Genomic DNA, 16065 nt, shown 5'->3' on the forward strand with positions numbered 1-16065 from the left:
CATCGCCCAAATTAAGGGCGTTCATGGCATTAATGTCTCCAACCTCAAGGGCGGCCCACGAAGAAGCCGTCCGAGCCGCGTGGCCGGCCAAGATGGCGGAGGCGAGGAGCGGGGGATGGGCGTTTATGGCGGGAAAAAACCGCCACGCCGGAGGAACGACCGGGACATTCATCGGTCACTAAACTGTCACCCATCAAGGGCGAATCAGGTTGTAAAACCCCCGCATCCCCTCTAGAAGCGCTCCAGCGATCCGGGGAGCGACCCTTTGCGCCCTCGCCCTCCGACGCCATATGCCACGAGGAGAAGAATCGGGGAACCCCCTGCCCGCTATAAAAAGGTAAAATTACCTGCTTGCCGCTCCGAGCTGTAACGAACTGGTGTCCCAGTGAGTAGCTGCAATGAACGTTTAAAGAAACGTCGAATTAAACGCCTTTAAAGATGTTTAAAATTTTTTTTTTTTTAAACGGAGCCAGCGGGAGGGGGGAGAAAAGGAGGGACCTGGCACCACCAGGTTTGCACTTGCTCAAAAGAGCCCTCAACCCCAGGCCTCAACAAAACCTAAGGATTAGGCTTGGAGGCCTAGCCAGAGCTGCTGCTGTGTGTGATCACCACCTGCTGAGATAGAGAACATACTGAGGAGTTTCCGGCAGCACATGACCACATATAGGGAGGCAAAAGTTTGCTCTCTATCTCCACCTGCTGGTAGATGGACACAACCCACCAGTCTATGGATTGATCAGCTTGATGATATGGAACTTATGTTTTGTGCTAGCATTTGCAGTAATATTTATTATTGTGATGTTAATATACTGTACAAAGCCAGCAATTCCAGCACTGGAATCCCAAAATATTAGCACTAATTAAACATTATCCTACTGTAAATCCATTGACAAAACTCCAGTGAATTATAGCTCATGCAAATGCACAGATTACAAGGGTAATCTCTGTATTATAAATTAATGTCATGCCAATGAAAACTAACCACCCTAAGGCATGTTTAGTTAGCACAGTAAAAAGGCTTCTGCACTTTGCTATGCCTATCCCATAATAGCTTTATAGCCCACAGTCATGCAGCAACATGACTGACAGACTTAATGCATTTGGCAGGTACAAAATGCCACACAAGTTAAATATTAGAGTTGAAAAGATTAGTACAGACATCAATACGTGTGCTTGGTTCATTTTCTGAATGTTATTCAGCATATCTTGGCCATCCTAATACAAAACTTAAAAAATCCTTAGCTCAATTTGTCCTAAGTAGGGTTATTGCGTATATATACCAAATGTACAAGCTGGGAACAAAGAAGGCAGACTTTAAATTACTCTGCTTACATTGATTCAGTCTGGGGGCTCAAATTTTGCCCTATTAAACAGCGCATTTTGTACAAGTTTTTACTTGTATAATTTATTTCAGTAAATTTTATTTTGTAGCTAGATGAAATAAACCTTGAGGCAAAATATAGGGTCTCTCCAATCGGTCCATTTTGAAGAGATTTGCAATACGCACTTAAGCCCCCACATCACTGAAGATGGTTCACAGCAAGCATTAAAATAAAAACAACCCAAAACTGGTACAACTGACAGCTGTAGATTCTCTAAGAAACAGATAGAAAGAATAACTCATATTATGCTGGCTGCCAATGTAAGTGGGAGAAAGTTTATGTACAGAAAGGCACAATAAGATGAAATGTCTCAACCACTGGAACCTGCTGCTCCAAAAAAAGCATTGAGATCATGACCACCTGGAACATCTCCATTCCATCAGAAAAAATAAAAAAGCAGATGAAAAGGAACTGAACATAGTAAGAAAAAAAAAAATCAGAATGGCATTATCATAGAGGTCACTAATTATTCCAAACCAGACATTTTTCTTTAATCTCTAAATAAAAAAAAAACTTCCTCATAAAAATGGTGTAATGTGCTCAGGAACTTAAACATGACCAACTTAAATATGAATAACCACATTAATACAGCCACACAAGCTATCATCACACACAAGCTATCTTCAATATGTTTATAAAGTTCTTATTTACAAAACACACGTTAAGTGAGTGGAGGAGTGGCCTAGTGGTTAGGGTGGTGGACTTTGGTCCTGAGGAACTGAGTTCGATTCCCACTTCAGGCACAGGCAGCTCCTTGGGACTCTGGGCAAGTCACTTAACCCTCCATTGTCCCATGTAAGCCGCATTGTGCATGCCATGAGTGGGAAAGCACGGGGTACAAATGTAACAAAAAAAAAAATAAATGAAGTTATCTTTCTCTGCCAAACCCTTAAACTCCACTTTATTCCATTTGAATGTTCACTGAAACTCTGATATTAAAGTCTGTGCTCCAATAGATAGGGCTATCCTTTTCCATATGTTCGATACTTCATACATGAAAAGATCCAATGTCCCAAACCGGATCCAAGTTCTATCACCTGAGCGGCTTCCTCTGTTTGAAGATACTAGTGGCTATATAAATGTGGTTATTCACATTTAAGTTGGCATTTTTATAAGGAAGCTTTTTTTTTTTTTAATATAGAGACTGAAGATAAATGAATGGTTTGGAATAATTAGTGTCATTTATATACCACATTTGTGTTGAGTTATTAAACTCCCAGATAATATCATAGAGGTATTAGTTCCAAGCAATTAGTCTGTGAATCATGTGGAGAAAGAGAAGATCCTTAAGTACCAAGATAAGCAGTCAGAGATCAAAAAATGTGGCAGAAACACACAGAGATTTTCCATTGTTTTGGGTGGCACAAGTTGATTAAAAGGAATTTTCAAGCACACCAGGATAGATTTCCTATACATGCAACATCTTATGAACTCCAGAGGAAAGGTCTCTTTGGCATGATGCAAGTACTACAGCAAAATAAATCTGAGAGACTGAGATCATATGCTGCCTTAGGAGTGAGGTTTATTACTGTCAGTAAGAGACATTAACCCCTGATAAAGAATAATCATTTCTTTGGGAATTTGTGAAGCACTTCCTATAAAATAAGCTTTGATGCAAGTTTTAAAGTGTTCATTTGTTCTGTCAGTTAAAAGAACACAATCACCTCTTCATATAAACTCTTTTGTTATCTATGTAATGATATTACTATACTTATGAATGTACTGACCTGTTATGTATACAATGCTTTATTGTTGTATTATGTTTAATAACTATGCATTCCAATATGCAATGATTTACCCGAGGACAGTGTGATCCAAGCTGAACTGAATCTGCAAGTCTACAGTGGCTACTAGATAGTCTACATTAATAGAAGTTCATGTTCTAACAGAGGCACTCAGATTTGGAGCAGGAGAATCATGTCTGGTGGGAGGCAGCAGCTCTCCAGAGGTCTGAAAGTGCAGAAGGGGCTACAGTGTTAAGTGTCAGACCTGATGAAGATAGAGGACTGAAATTAGCCACTAGATTAATCAAACCTTAAGTGCTTCAGCCAGAAAGCGAATGCTACATACCTGTAGAAGGTATTCTCCGAGGACAGCAGGCTGATTGTTCTCACTGATGGGTGACGTCCACGGCAGCCCCTCCAATCGGAAACTTCACTAGCAAAGTCCTTTGCTAGCCCTCGCGCGCCCGCGCGCACCGCGCATGCGCGGCCGTCTTCCCGCCCGAAACCGGCTCGAGCCGGCCAGTCCAGTATGTAGCAAGACAATACACTTCAAGGGAAGACACAACTCCAAAGGGGAGGCGGGCGGGTTTGTGAGAACAATCAGCCTGCTGTCCTCGGAGAATACCTTCTACAGGTATGTAGCATTCGCTTTCTCCGAGGACAAGCAGGCTGCTTGTTCTCACTGATGGGGTATCCCTAGCCCCCAGGCTCACTCAAAACAATAACATTGGTCAATTGGGCCTCGCAACGGCGAGGACATAACTGAGATTGACCTAAAAAAATTACCAACTAACTGAGAGTGTAGCCTGGAACAGAACAAACAGGGCCCTCGGGGGGTGGAGTTGGATCCTAAAGCCCAAACAGGTTCTGAAGAACTGACTGCCCGAACCGACTGTCACGTCGGGTATCCTGCTGCAGGCAGTAATGAGATGTGAATGTGTGGACAGATGACCACGTCGCAGCTTTGCAAATTTCCTCCATGGTGGCTGACTTCAAGTGGGCTACCGACGCTGCCATGGCTCTAACATTATGAGCCGTGACATGACCCTCTAATATAGAGACTGAAGATAAATGAATGGTTTGGAATAATTAGTGTACTTTATATACCACATTGTGTGTTGAGTTATTAACCTTCCAGATAATATCATAGAGGTATTAGTTCCAAGCAATTAGTCTGTGAATCATGTGGAGAAAGAGAAGATCCTTAAGTACCAAGATAAGCAGTCAGAGATCAAAAAATGTGGCAGAAACACACAGAGATTTTCCATTGTTTTGGGTGGCACAGTTGATTAAAAGGAATTTTCAAGCACACCAGGATAGATTTCCTCCTACATGCAACATCTTATGAACTCCAGAGGAAAGGTCTCTTTGGCATGATGCAAGTACTACAGCAAAATAAATCTGAGAGACTGAGATCATATGCTGCCTTAGGAGTGAGGTTTATTACTGTCAGTAAGAGACATTAACCCCTGATAAAGAATAATCATTTCTTTGGGAATTTTGTGAGCACTTCCTATAAAATAAGCTTTGATGCAAGTGTTAAAGTGTTCATTTGTTCTGTCAGTTAAAAGAACACAATCACCCTCTTCATATAACTCTTTTGTTATCTATGTAATGATATTACTATACTTATGAATGTACTGACCTGTTATGTATACAATGCTTTATTGTTGTATTATGTTTTATAACTATGCATTCCAATATGCAATGATTTACCCGAGGACAGTGTGATCCAAGCTGAACTGAATCTGCAGTCTACAGTGGCTACGAGATAGTCTACATTAATAGAAGTTCATGTTCTAACAGAGGCACTCAGATTTGGAGCAGGAGAATCATGTCTGGTGGGAGGCAGCAGCTCTCCAGAGGTCTGAAAGTGCAGAAGGGGCTACAGTGTTAAGTGTCAGACCTGATGAAGATAGAGGACTGAAATTAGCCACTAGATTAATCAAACCTTAAGTGCTTCAGCCAGAACTGCATTCACAGTGCAACAGAAAACACAATGCTTAGTAATAAAACTCAGTCCAAGTGATGCTAATGAATGAAGCAGCCTGGATGAAAACCCTGCATTGAACACTTACTGGGGGAGGGGGAACCTCTTTACCTAAAGTCTATTGGAGCTACTGGTACCAACTCACACAAAGCCGCAGTAGTGTGGGCGCACAGAGGGCCACTTTTTCCGTGTATGGGAAAAAGGCCATTTTTAATGGGCCGGGAAATGGGTGTGTGTAAAAATTAAAACTAGAATGTGTCTATTTACAGCCTGAGCCCTTATCGCAAGCCAGTGACTTAGAGGTAGGCATGCAGTGTGTGGCAATGCGGCTGTGCTGCTGCTTACCACTAGGAATGCCCCCGTGGTAGAAAATAGAAAAATATTTTCTATGGCATGATTTGGCGTGCGCCAAGCTCAGAATTACCGCCGGACGGTAGTGCCGATTTGGCGCTAGCTACCTGCACCTTTGGAAAAGGGCCCAACAATGAACTAAATACAACCAAGTAACTACTCAGTGTGTGTGTGTTCAAAGTAAATTTATTTCCAGTGATCTATTTACACTTTGTACACGCATTCCTAATACAAGTTCACAGCACATTAGATAAACTCAAGCAAACTTTATATACCTTTATAAAAGGTTTCTAGAATAGTGTAAGAAAGGGTGTGCAATGCAGTGTCTGCATGATACTGACAAAACCTTTCACAGATACTGACCACAATAATATAAAAACACTTTGGGTCTATTTGAAACTGCTAAAAAATAATATGTCTGTTAAAACTGCAATACAGTAGCTACAGCACCTACCACTGCATATTCCCACAGTATCTGGCATGTTACAGATGATACAAGGAGCATTCTAAACAGCAAAGTCCTACGCAACAATCTGGAAGAATAAATATGGATAAAATGTGTGTGTCCAGTTCTAGAGCACAAGTGCTTTGGCAGAGTCTCTCTTTTCAGGTCTCCAAGAACTATTTTCTCTTCTTTACCCGCTCTTCCGTCTCAAATTTGCATTTCTTAGCAGAAGTTGGTTCATCATCATCATCATCGTCTTAAATAAAAGACAGCATAGGTTAGCACTATAGAAAAATGTACTTGAATATACAGTATGACAAGTGATCCAACAAATAGATTTTATGACCTTCACCATATTAATAAAGCCCAATAAATAAGAGATGCCAATGGATGGAATAAGCCCTAGTGCCACCCTGTATTAAAGTGAAATTGAATGCAAGCAGAACACAAGGTCACATCTGTTATTTAGAAGAAACTAGAAAAGTAATTTCAGATGTAGATCCCCCTTCTGCTTCTTCATTTCCCAGTCCTTCAATAGTAACACCAAAATTCTGACACAGCTGTACAACCAGAGTCATGTGATTAGGATGGAAAGGCAATCTGACTGACCATCTGAGGAACACTCTTCCATCTGCTGGATGTTTGCAACAGGTTGTATAGTTGCCATGTATAGTTGTTTTATAAGTGCTGTGGGGGTTTAGAGTAACTGGCTTAATTAGAAGCCTATTTAGGGATTTAGGTGCATTTACTCTGAGCTGTTTCTATAATCAGACAGTCAGCATCACTATTCCTGCACTTTTTTTCCACTGTATTTGCTGCTATTGTAAATAAATAAGCAATTTATTTTTATAATATCCTTAGGTGTGGAGTTAGACTTGTTATTATTTGGGTGTTATGAATTTGGGTCTATAGATAAAAGGGAACAAAATTTGCTTCCTGACACTAAATTGCCTAATGCTAGAATGTAGCAGAGTCACGTTCTTCCATAAATCTATATTAAGTTTCATGTTTCCAATAACACCCCAAAAGAATGTTTTCTGTGTGTGCCCCTTATGGTAGGTGGTGGTTGAAATCCTGGTAGACCGGAGCCCATTGAGAGAAGAGGGCTGCCTGAAGGGTGTGTATATTAGCCCGAGACCAGGGCACCACTATCAGGGCAGCCACATTGTAGTCCAAAAGATGGAGACGGTGCAGCCTGGAGGCCTCCTGGACCTGCAACTAACTGTGCTTCTGGGCCCACAGCCTGTATGTTTTCTTTCATAAGAAAGCCTGCTCCCAATCCTATATTGAACTGAACCCTCAGGTAATCCAAGATCTCAAAGAAAGGTGACTCTTTGCCCAGTTCACCACCCAAAGACCTGAGAAGTAGCTCACACAGAATTTTCAGATGAGTCAGCTCAGATCAGACACTCATCCAGGGACGGATGAACCCAAATGCCCTAGTGACACAGGTGAGTGCCACCACCATCACCATTAGCTTGGAGAAGGTGCAAGGGGCACACAACAAACCAAAGGAAACAGCCTACAACTGAAGGTGACATCCCAACACAAAGTGGAGAGTGTGCTTGTGGTCCTCCCTGATTGGGATATGAAGACATGCCTTTGAAAGCTCAGGGAGATAGAACTCCGAGTGAACCAAGGCAATTTTTGAGAATACCAGGCCTCGAGAAAGGCGATTCCTTTCATCTTCTCTTAGACCTTAAGGGAGTACTTACCTTTCTTTAGGACCACAAAAGAAATGGAGAAATGTCCCTACCCCTGCTCTCCGGGCAGAACAGACTCCACAGCCCCCAGGTCTAAGAAGCACTGAAGCACGAGTATGACTGCCTGTCGATCCACGTACCACCGAGCCAAAGAGCAACACCATGAAGGCATTTGGCATTGGATGAGTCAACTCCAGGGCACAGCCCTACTTGACCTCTCTGAGGACCCACTGGCACACCCTCATTGGGAACTGAAACCTCTAGCTGAGCTGGACAGACTAGCATTACCAGATCTTTTAGGGCCACAAAAGGATCCTGGCTTGAAGGACAAACCAGACTGATGCTTATTCAACTCCCACCCCTCAAGGCCTGGAACTGTAGGGGCCCTCTGGGATCCCTTCTGGAGAAGTTCAGCAAGGGAAACAGAATGGGTCTCTCCCATGTCTAACCAGCTTTTCCAGGTCCTCCCCAAAAAGCAAGCACCCCCTAAATGGAGCTGGACAACTAGCTTCTTGGAGGCTGTATCTACAGTCATATAGTGCAACCAGAGCCATCTCCCCCCCTCCTCCACCACACACACAGAGCAGATGTCACTTGGTTTGAGTGTTGACAACTCCTACCAGACTGTCTCTTACTCATCCACTGTGCGACCTGGGCAATCTTTTCTCTCTGACCTCCCTGAAACCTTCCAAAAACAGCCCCTCTGCCTCTATTTTTTTTTTAATAACTTTATTCCTCCATATACATATGAAGAGAGGCTCCTGCTCAGTTAACTGATTAGTGCTACTGAATATCGGCTGCCAGCTAGCAAAGTAGAGTTTAATTGCCGCTGAATATGTCCACTAACCAGCCATCCCCTAACCCGATAAGTAAAGGGAGGCCAAGGGCAGAAATAGGGCAGAGAATCAACTTAGCCAGTCAGTAGCAATTTTCAGTGCACTAACCAGCTAAGTAACCGCATAAATTCAGGCAGCGAAACAGCTGTTCTAACTTTATGCACCAAGTTAACCGGGCACTGGTCTGAATATTGTTCAGTGCACAGTTAACTTCCGGGTCAGCTCACATATCCAGATATTCTGTGCCGGGAGCCGCACATAACCCACTACTACTACTTATTTCTACAGCGCTACTGGACAGACGCAGCGCTTTACACTTGAACATGGAGATACAGTCCCTGCTCGACAGAGCTTACAATCTAATTAGGACAGACAGGACAGGTAAGGGATAAGGGTTAGGACAGACAAGACATATAAGGGATAAGAAACAGTTGAAGTGAGGATGATAAGGTGAGGGTTCTGAACGGGCGAGTGGGGGTTAGGAGTTAAAAGCAGCATCAAAAAGGTGGGTTTTTAGCTTAGATTTGAAGATGGCCAGAGATGAGGCTTGACGTACCGGCTCAGGAAGTCTATTCCAGGCATATGGTGCGGCAAGATAAAAGGAACGGAGTCTGGAGTTAGCGGTGGAGGAGAAGGGTGCAGATAAGAGAGAACCGGGCACTGGTCTGAATATTGTTCAGTGCCCAGTTAACTTCCGGGTCAGCTCACATACCCAGATATTCCGTGCCGGGAGCCGCGCATAACCTGGCATTGAATATCTGGGTTCAGTCCTCAACTGAAAACAGCTTATGAGCTGCTTACCGCCATGGGCTAAATATCGGGCCTCAAATTAAAAAAAAAACAAAAAAACCACAACTCAAGCAAAATAAGGAAATTAGGAAACATTTGTTCCCCTCCCCCCCCTTTTTAAGTTTCTAAATATTTTTGGCAGATGCCCAAGTTTTCTAAATATTTTTCCACTCCCTCTATTTACAGGAGCTTTGACCTTTTAAGTCCAGCAAAAAAGTGGCAATGTATTCATTTCTCAAACTACGTTCTTACCCGATTCAGGAGGCTTTTCATCTTTCTCTTCTTCTGGAATGAAACATACTTGGTTTGCATTCTGTGGAGCATCATCACCATTGTCCTGATAAATGTTGGACCACTTTATTGCCATATCCAGTTCAGGAGGTGGTGGCTTTTTTATTTCAGTTTGGTAAGTCTCAGGAGGTGGTACTGCATTAGTCTTCCACACTTTAAACTCCTTAGGGGGCTTTTAGAAAAGCAAACAAGTGTTTACAGGAAATCATTACACCCCAGTAACAAGCAATACAGATAAAGTGAAGATACTTACCTGTAGCAGGTAATCTCCGAGGACATCAGGCTATATATTCTCACAGGTGGGTAATGCGGTCTGCATTGCCCGTTCTGGAGCTGGTATCAAGCTTTTACAGAGCTCTTTGGAACGCGAAACGTGCTCCACTGCACATGTGCGAGTGCCTTCCCACCCGCCATGAGAGCGCAGGATTAACAGTACAATACTATAGCATACTACGAAGAAGAAACAACTGCAAGGGGAGGTGGGAGGACATGCAAGAATATAAAGCCTGTCGTCCTCAGAGAATACCTGCTACAGGTAAGTATCGTCACTTTCTCAGAGGACAAGCAGGCTAATATTCTCACATGTGGAGAATCCCTAGCTACCAGGCTCATTGAAACAACAACCAATGATAAATTGCACTGCTAACAACGAGTTTCTATCAGACCACGTGCAAATCGTCAAAAGTGCAGCCTAGGGCAGAAAAAATGAGCATAGGTGGGTGGAGTTGGATTCTAGAACCCAAACTAATTCTGCATTACTATGTATCCAAACCAAGTCACGTCGGACATGCTGCTTAAGGCATGCTACTTAAAGAAGAAATGAGAAGTGAATGTATGGAAGGAAGATCATGTAGCAGCCTAGCAAATTTCCCCAATGGAGACTAACGATGCAGCCATGGCTCTTAACATTGTAAGCCTGGAGAGGATCCTCTTGGGCAGCCCAACCTGGGCGTAAGAGAAATATTTGGTAGCCAATGAGATATTGTGCAATTCATGATGGTGACCCCCCATCCTGTTGGGATAAAAGGAAACAAAAAAGTTGGGAAAACTGCCTGTGGTGCTTAGGCTGTTTCAAGCAAATGGCCAATGCTTGCTTGTAGGCCAAGTTACATAGGAGTAGCCATACTGGGTAAGACCATCTAGCCCAGTATCCTGTTTTCCAAACAGTGGCCAAAGCCAGGTCACAAGTACCTGGCAGAAACCCAATTAGCAGCAACATTCCATGAAATCAATCCCGGGGCAAGCAGTTGCTTCCCATGTCTGTCTCCAGGAATTTGTCCAAACCTTTTTACCCTAACCACTACTACTACATCCTCTGGCAAAGAGTTCCAGAGCTTAACTATTCGATGAGTGAAAAAATATTTCCATGTAACTTCCTCGAGTGTCCCCTAGTCTTTGTAGTTTTGGAATGAGCAAAAAAAAAGTCTATTTACTTCTAATGGTTCTACACCACTGAGGATTTTGTAGACCTCAATTATATCTCCCCTTATCCATCTCTTTTCCAAGCTGAAGAGCCCTAACCTCTTTAATCTTTCGTCATACGAGAGGCATTCCATCCCCTTTATCATTTTGGTCAATCTTCTTTGAACCTTTTCTAATTCCGCTATATCTTTTTTGAGTTACTGTGACCAGAACTGAACACAATACTGAACATGCGGTCACACCATGGAGCAATATAAAGGCATTATAGTATTTTCGGTTTTATTCACCATCCCTTTCCTAATAATTCCAAGCAACCCGTTTGCTTTTTGGCCTATGAGGGGCGGGACCAGAGCTTGAGAGACAGAAGGGAAGGCCGAAGGCGCGCCGATCGAAGAACATGCGCTTCGCTGCCGCTGCACGCTACCTTAATCCCGAGGACGGTACGCTTTTTAAATTTCACAGGAGGAGGGGGGCTCCTGGTGCTGGGAGGGAGGGAGGACGGGCGGGCGGCCTGATGCTTGTTGGGTTGGAGGGAGGAGGCGGCGAACTGGGGTTCGGAGGGAGGGAGCGTGGACGGACCAGTGACGGTGCGCGTGCCAAGGGAGAGGGCTCTGCGTGCCCTCTCTGGCACGCGTGCCATAGGTTTGCCATCACCGCTGTAGGTTGAGTGCCATGCAAAGCTGAGCTGGGAGGCATGGCAGGCGCAAGCACCCTCAGCGCCAATGCATTCTGAATAAATCCCAGACAGGAGCTCAGGGAGCAAGGTCCAGATGTGCCCAAAGAGGGGTGACATTGGGAAAGGCTGAGACACTGGTGTAGAGGCAAGCTGCTGAAGCTGCAGAGCCTCATCGCAGGCTGAGGGCCACACGGGGCTGATTGGAGGAGCATGGCAGGTGCAAGCACCCTTGATGCAGATGTGCTCTGAAGAAAGACATTCAGCAGCTCAGGGAGAAAGGTTCAGAGACCCATGCAGCCACACCCACTGGATGAAGGTCCTTCCAGCATCGACTCTCCTTGGGGACCGTATGCATGGAGCTCCCAGTACCGTGCATCAGAGATTTGATACCGATACTGTTTCTAATGCCAGGTTTCCATGATCCTCAGTGACGAACCCTCACATTTCCCAGGGTCTGCGTCAACATCGGCCGGTCCTGGGGGGGAGGGGGGCTCACAGAGCGGCTGACATCGAGGCAGGTGTCGATGCAATCACCCAACGCCAACACCACAGATATCAATGCCAATGCAGACTTCGAGGCTTCAGACTTGGCTCCAAAAAGAAGCTCCATTAAGCCATTCTAGCCAACTGGGTTCTTGCTTGGGTCTGAAGGCGCAGAACAGTTATAAGGGGTACGGTCAGACCCCAAACACGGAAAACAGTAAAAAAAAGGGTGACCATGCCAGAAATGGTTCAATTGCATTGGAAACAGCGCTGAAAAGACTGGGAACTTTCAAAGGAAAAGTAAAACACTTGATGGTACCCAATGCACCAGAGAAAAAATAAAAGAAAGACCCGACTGGGGCCGAGGCCTAAACGTGGCCTACTGAGCACGGTAAACAAAGGAAAAAAGAAAATAAAAGAAAATCGAACAGGAAGAAAGTGAACCCAAATGAGAAAAAATAAAAAAAAAGGCACAAAAAGAAGCTCTGTTGAACTGAACCAGTAGCTGTGAGAAGGAAAAACGTGTTCTCTCCTCACCGCGGAAAAAAAAAAAACACCAGACTGTTACTCCCCCCACTCTCGTGACGGGAGAGAAGGCACTTGTGCATGCGCAGTAGAGTGTGACTTGTACTCCAAAGACAACTGTAAAAACTTGATACAAGCCCCAGAACGGGCAACACCGACTGTTACCTATGCGAGAATATTAGCCTACTTGTCCTAAGAGAAAACACTGTTTTTAACATCAACAGCAATTTTACCAAGATAAATAAAATGTTTTGCATTGTGGATTCCTCCTCACATCCAAAAGATAAAAGTGAATCCACCCTCCAAAATATGCAGCTGAAGGATAGAAACATTAGTAAAATAATTGCTCAGTGCCCAACATGTTGACAGTAGCAGGAAGCACATTAAGCATGCCAGGACACTCTGCAATCTGTAATACTGTACCTTTTTAATCAAACTATGGACCCTGTTTAGTAAGCCGTGCTGTAGGTGTGCTAACATTTTTAGTGCGCGCTAACACTAGAGACACCCATAGGATGAGTGTCTCTGGCATTAGTGCGCGCTAAATTTTTGCAGAAAGGCAGTAAATCAAATGCTTTAACCTTACCTCATATTGTTCTGGACAGTATGGCAGCCTATTGAAAATTCAATTTACTCCAGGACCAATACAATTATTGAAACATCACACTACTAAATGCTAGACACTTACGCCAGCCTATGCAGAGGGTCTAGCTTGGATCTCAAATTAGATCTGCTTTCTTGGCCTGTTAAAAGGTGTGGCAGAGACAGTCTCTCAGCCTCCGGGGGAGCAGAGAACAAAGGCAGTGTGCAATCAAAACACCTAATGACTGGACTTAATGTACACAACAGGTAGTTTCAGAAGAGTTCAGAAAGAGCTGTGGTTTGTTGCTCCCCATCATTTGCAAGAGGAGAAAGCCGTTCACATTAGAGAACGACACCAGGACGGGGACCCACAGTAACCGCTGGGATGGGGACAGAGCTTGCGGGAATCGGGGCGGGAATAGGGCCAGTGCCCACAAGGATGGGGACAAAGTTTATCCCTGTGTCATTTTCTAGTGCAGATGATATTTTGATTTTTTTTTTGAAAAACAAGCAAACATACTGGCCACAACTAGCAAAACTTGCATGGGGGACCCTGTACATCCTGCTACCAGCATATCTTCTAAGAAGACATCTTCTATTACAGGAAGGTCTGTGGAAGACAGGACACCTAGACTGAATCCTAAGATTGTTGACTTCGTATTCATCCAAAGATTAAAAAACCATAACAGTGTTTCATAAGGCATATTACTCCTCTCTATGGCATACAGAATGGGTTGTATTTTGTACCCCTGGACACTAACAGGGTGGATTAGGATTCCTTGGGGTAGCAGAAATCAGCTATTGTTGGGGTTGAGGGTGGTGGTGAGGGGGTTATTATTGTCTTCCATTTGTAATTTATACATAAACGTTGCACAACATATTGTTCCTTTTTATACTTTAATAAAAAGATTTAAATATAAAATTGTTTGAGGCTTCTGCAGATGAGGACAGAGCCCGCGGGGACGGAGACAGAGCCTGCTGGGATGGGGTGGGGATGGAGACAAACTTTGTCCTCGTGTCATTTTGTAGTTCAGATGCACATACTTTTTCATTGACTTTGCCCTTTCAGCATCAGGACTTGTTGAGTTGTTCCTTTCTGGCCCAACCTTCAATCAGACACTGGCCTAACATGAAATTGCTAACAGTAGGCGCCCAGCTCTAATCTTGCTTTTTGGCAACTGGTATTTTTGCATCATGACCTAATCTTATTTTGAGATGCCTTAGTCTTTCCAAACATTATATACAATATGTAAGGAGATGATGTCTGCAAAGACCACAAAAGATGGATAGCAGGATATGTGAGAACACCAGGGGTTGGGACTGGGAGGCCGAAGGAGACCTAGAGAGAACATTTGCTGGTATGAACTGCCCTGTCTTTTCTATCACACTGCATGAATTTCTTGCCTTTCTTATGGAAATCACCTGGAAAATGTACTACAACTTCATGCATACAATAGGATTTTTTTTTTTAAAGGGCTGCATCAGCTTAAACAGTTAACCTGAGATAAGGTATGGTGGAGTGGAAGCGATCCAGATCTGCTCACCTCCTCCGGAGCCCGCAGCACCCGCCGCTCCCAGTCGATCTGCTTGTTAAGCGGGTTACTGAGGAAGGAGGGTCGCGTCACGCTCTGAAAGAGCTCGTCTGGTTTCGGTAATCGTTTCACGGCCTCGGCCTGAGCCTTGTTCTCCACTGCTGCCTCTGGCCCCCGCGTCACCGGTTCCTCACCATCACTGTCGGAATCCGAACTGCTACTGCTATCGTAAGCAGCAAAATAACCAAGAGGGTCTTTCTCCTTGGCGGCCGCCATGACGCACTCCGGACGCACAGTTCACTACCTCCGCCCGGCTGAAACCGCGTCCCGCCGGGAGCAGGACCCCGGAAGAAAGGTTCCGGCCTGGCGCAGGCGCAGCGCCTGTTGCAGGGAATGCAAGGAACAAGATGGATAAAACAGGACAGGAGACGAAGTGACGTAAAAATGTTGAGGGCAATTAAGTTAATCACTGTTTCCCTTCCCCGCATAACCGTCATCGTCGTATACTCAAAACAAAGCAAGCAAACCTATGAGTTGCTTTATCCACGTTAACGTTCTTTATTGTTGGTAGCATTTTTATTTAATCGCACTTTTATATTTTCAAACATGCCAGCTTGTGCAGTATAGGAATATACACTGAGGAAGTATAATAAAGGAATAAATTTTAATAAGTAGTAATTTGTTATAAATTGTAAATCAGTGTGTCATTTGGAGGGGCTGGTTTGGTTTATATTCCTGCAGATTTTTTTTTCTCCTGGTAAAAGGGCCACTAAAACAGACATCATGTTATGAGAATGAGGTGCTCAACATTCAGAGTTTCTATCTATCTCTTTATTTTGACATTATATACCACATTAAAAATTAATTAGGGTGAAACCTGGGAGCATTAAAAAAAATTTCCTCCCTGTGCCTAGATCAAAAGAAAAAAATGGCATGTGGGAACTTGCACCTTTTGTTTTGTGGATTGTAGTGGTCTTATTATTAAAATGCACTTCATAGTTTTATTACTATTATTCAAAACACACATATTGAATAAGGGCAGAGCTACCTTCATGCAGAAGTCCAGAGTCAGTCTGAAAGTGCCAACGTGACCCAGTTCAGCACACTATTAGCTGCTAAGTTCATACAAAGTTAATTATGTTCAGTACAAAATAAAGCTGTTGGCTAAGCCTGCCTGCCATGAATATTCCATCATTGTTTCATTATTGCTACCACCTATTAAACTTTGATTGTTTTAATTTGTTTATCCAGACCTTACATTAACACCGTTTGGCTTTTTAAACCCAAAGCTGAATCCTAAGGGTAGTTGAACAATTAGGTATAAACTGTTTTGT

The 16065-nt window shown here is 43.7% G+C and overlaps 1 protein-coding gene across 1 annotated transcript; it reads right to left on the reverse strand.

Annotated features, from left to right (window-relative positions):
* Positions 1-5615: 5615 nt before the first annotated feature.
* Positions 5616-15107, reverse strand: C6H1orf52 (chromosome 6 C1orf52 homolog). The gene is made up of 3 exons (XM_030206960.1): positions 14744-15107; positions 9473-9683; positions 5616-6148 (listed from the first exon to the last, which is right to left on the reverse strand). Exons 1-3 carry the CDS (start codon positions 15005-15007, stop codon positions 6069-6071), a joined length of 555 nt encoding a protein of 184 aa, XP_030062820.1. The 5' UTR covers positions 15008-15107; the 3' UTR covers positions 5616-6068.
* Between the last annotated feature and the right edge of the window lie 958 nt (positions 15108-16065).

This window comes from Microcaecilia unicolor, chromosome 6, assembly GCF_901765095.1.
Source record: "Microcaecilia unicolor chromosome 6, aMicUni1.1, whole genome shotgun sequence".
NCBI classification, from domain to species: domain Eukaryota; kingdom Metazoa; phylum Chordata; class Amphibia; order Gymnophiona; family Siphonopidae; genus Microcaecilia; species Microcaecilia unicolor.

What these genes read in the sequence shown, in the direction of transcription:
- C6H1orf52 (XM_030206960.1), bottom strand. Translation starts at nt 15,007, where the DNA reads ATGGCGGCCGCCAAGGAGAAAGACCCTCTTGGTTATTTTGCTGCTTAC. An exon ending in TGCTGCGGGCTCCGGAGGAG is followed by an intron (nt 9,684 to 14,743) that starts GTGAGCAGATCT and finishes CTTTTCTAAAAG; the next exon opens with CCCCCTAAGGAGTTTAAAGT. An exon ending in TGAAAAGCCTCCTGAATCGG is followed by an intron (nt 6,149 to 9,472) that starts GTAAGAACGTAG and finishes CTTTTATTTAAG; the next exon opens with ACGATGATGATGATGATGAA.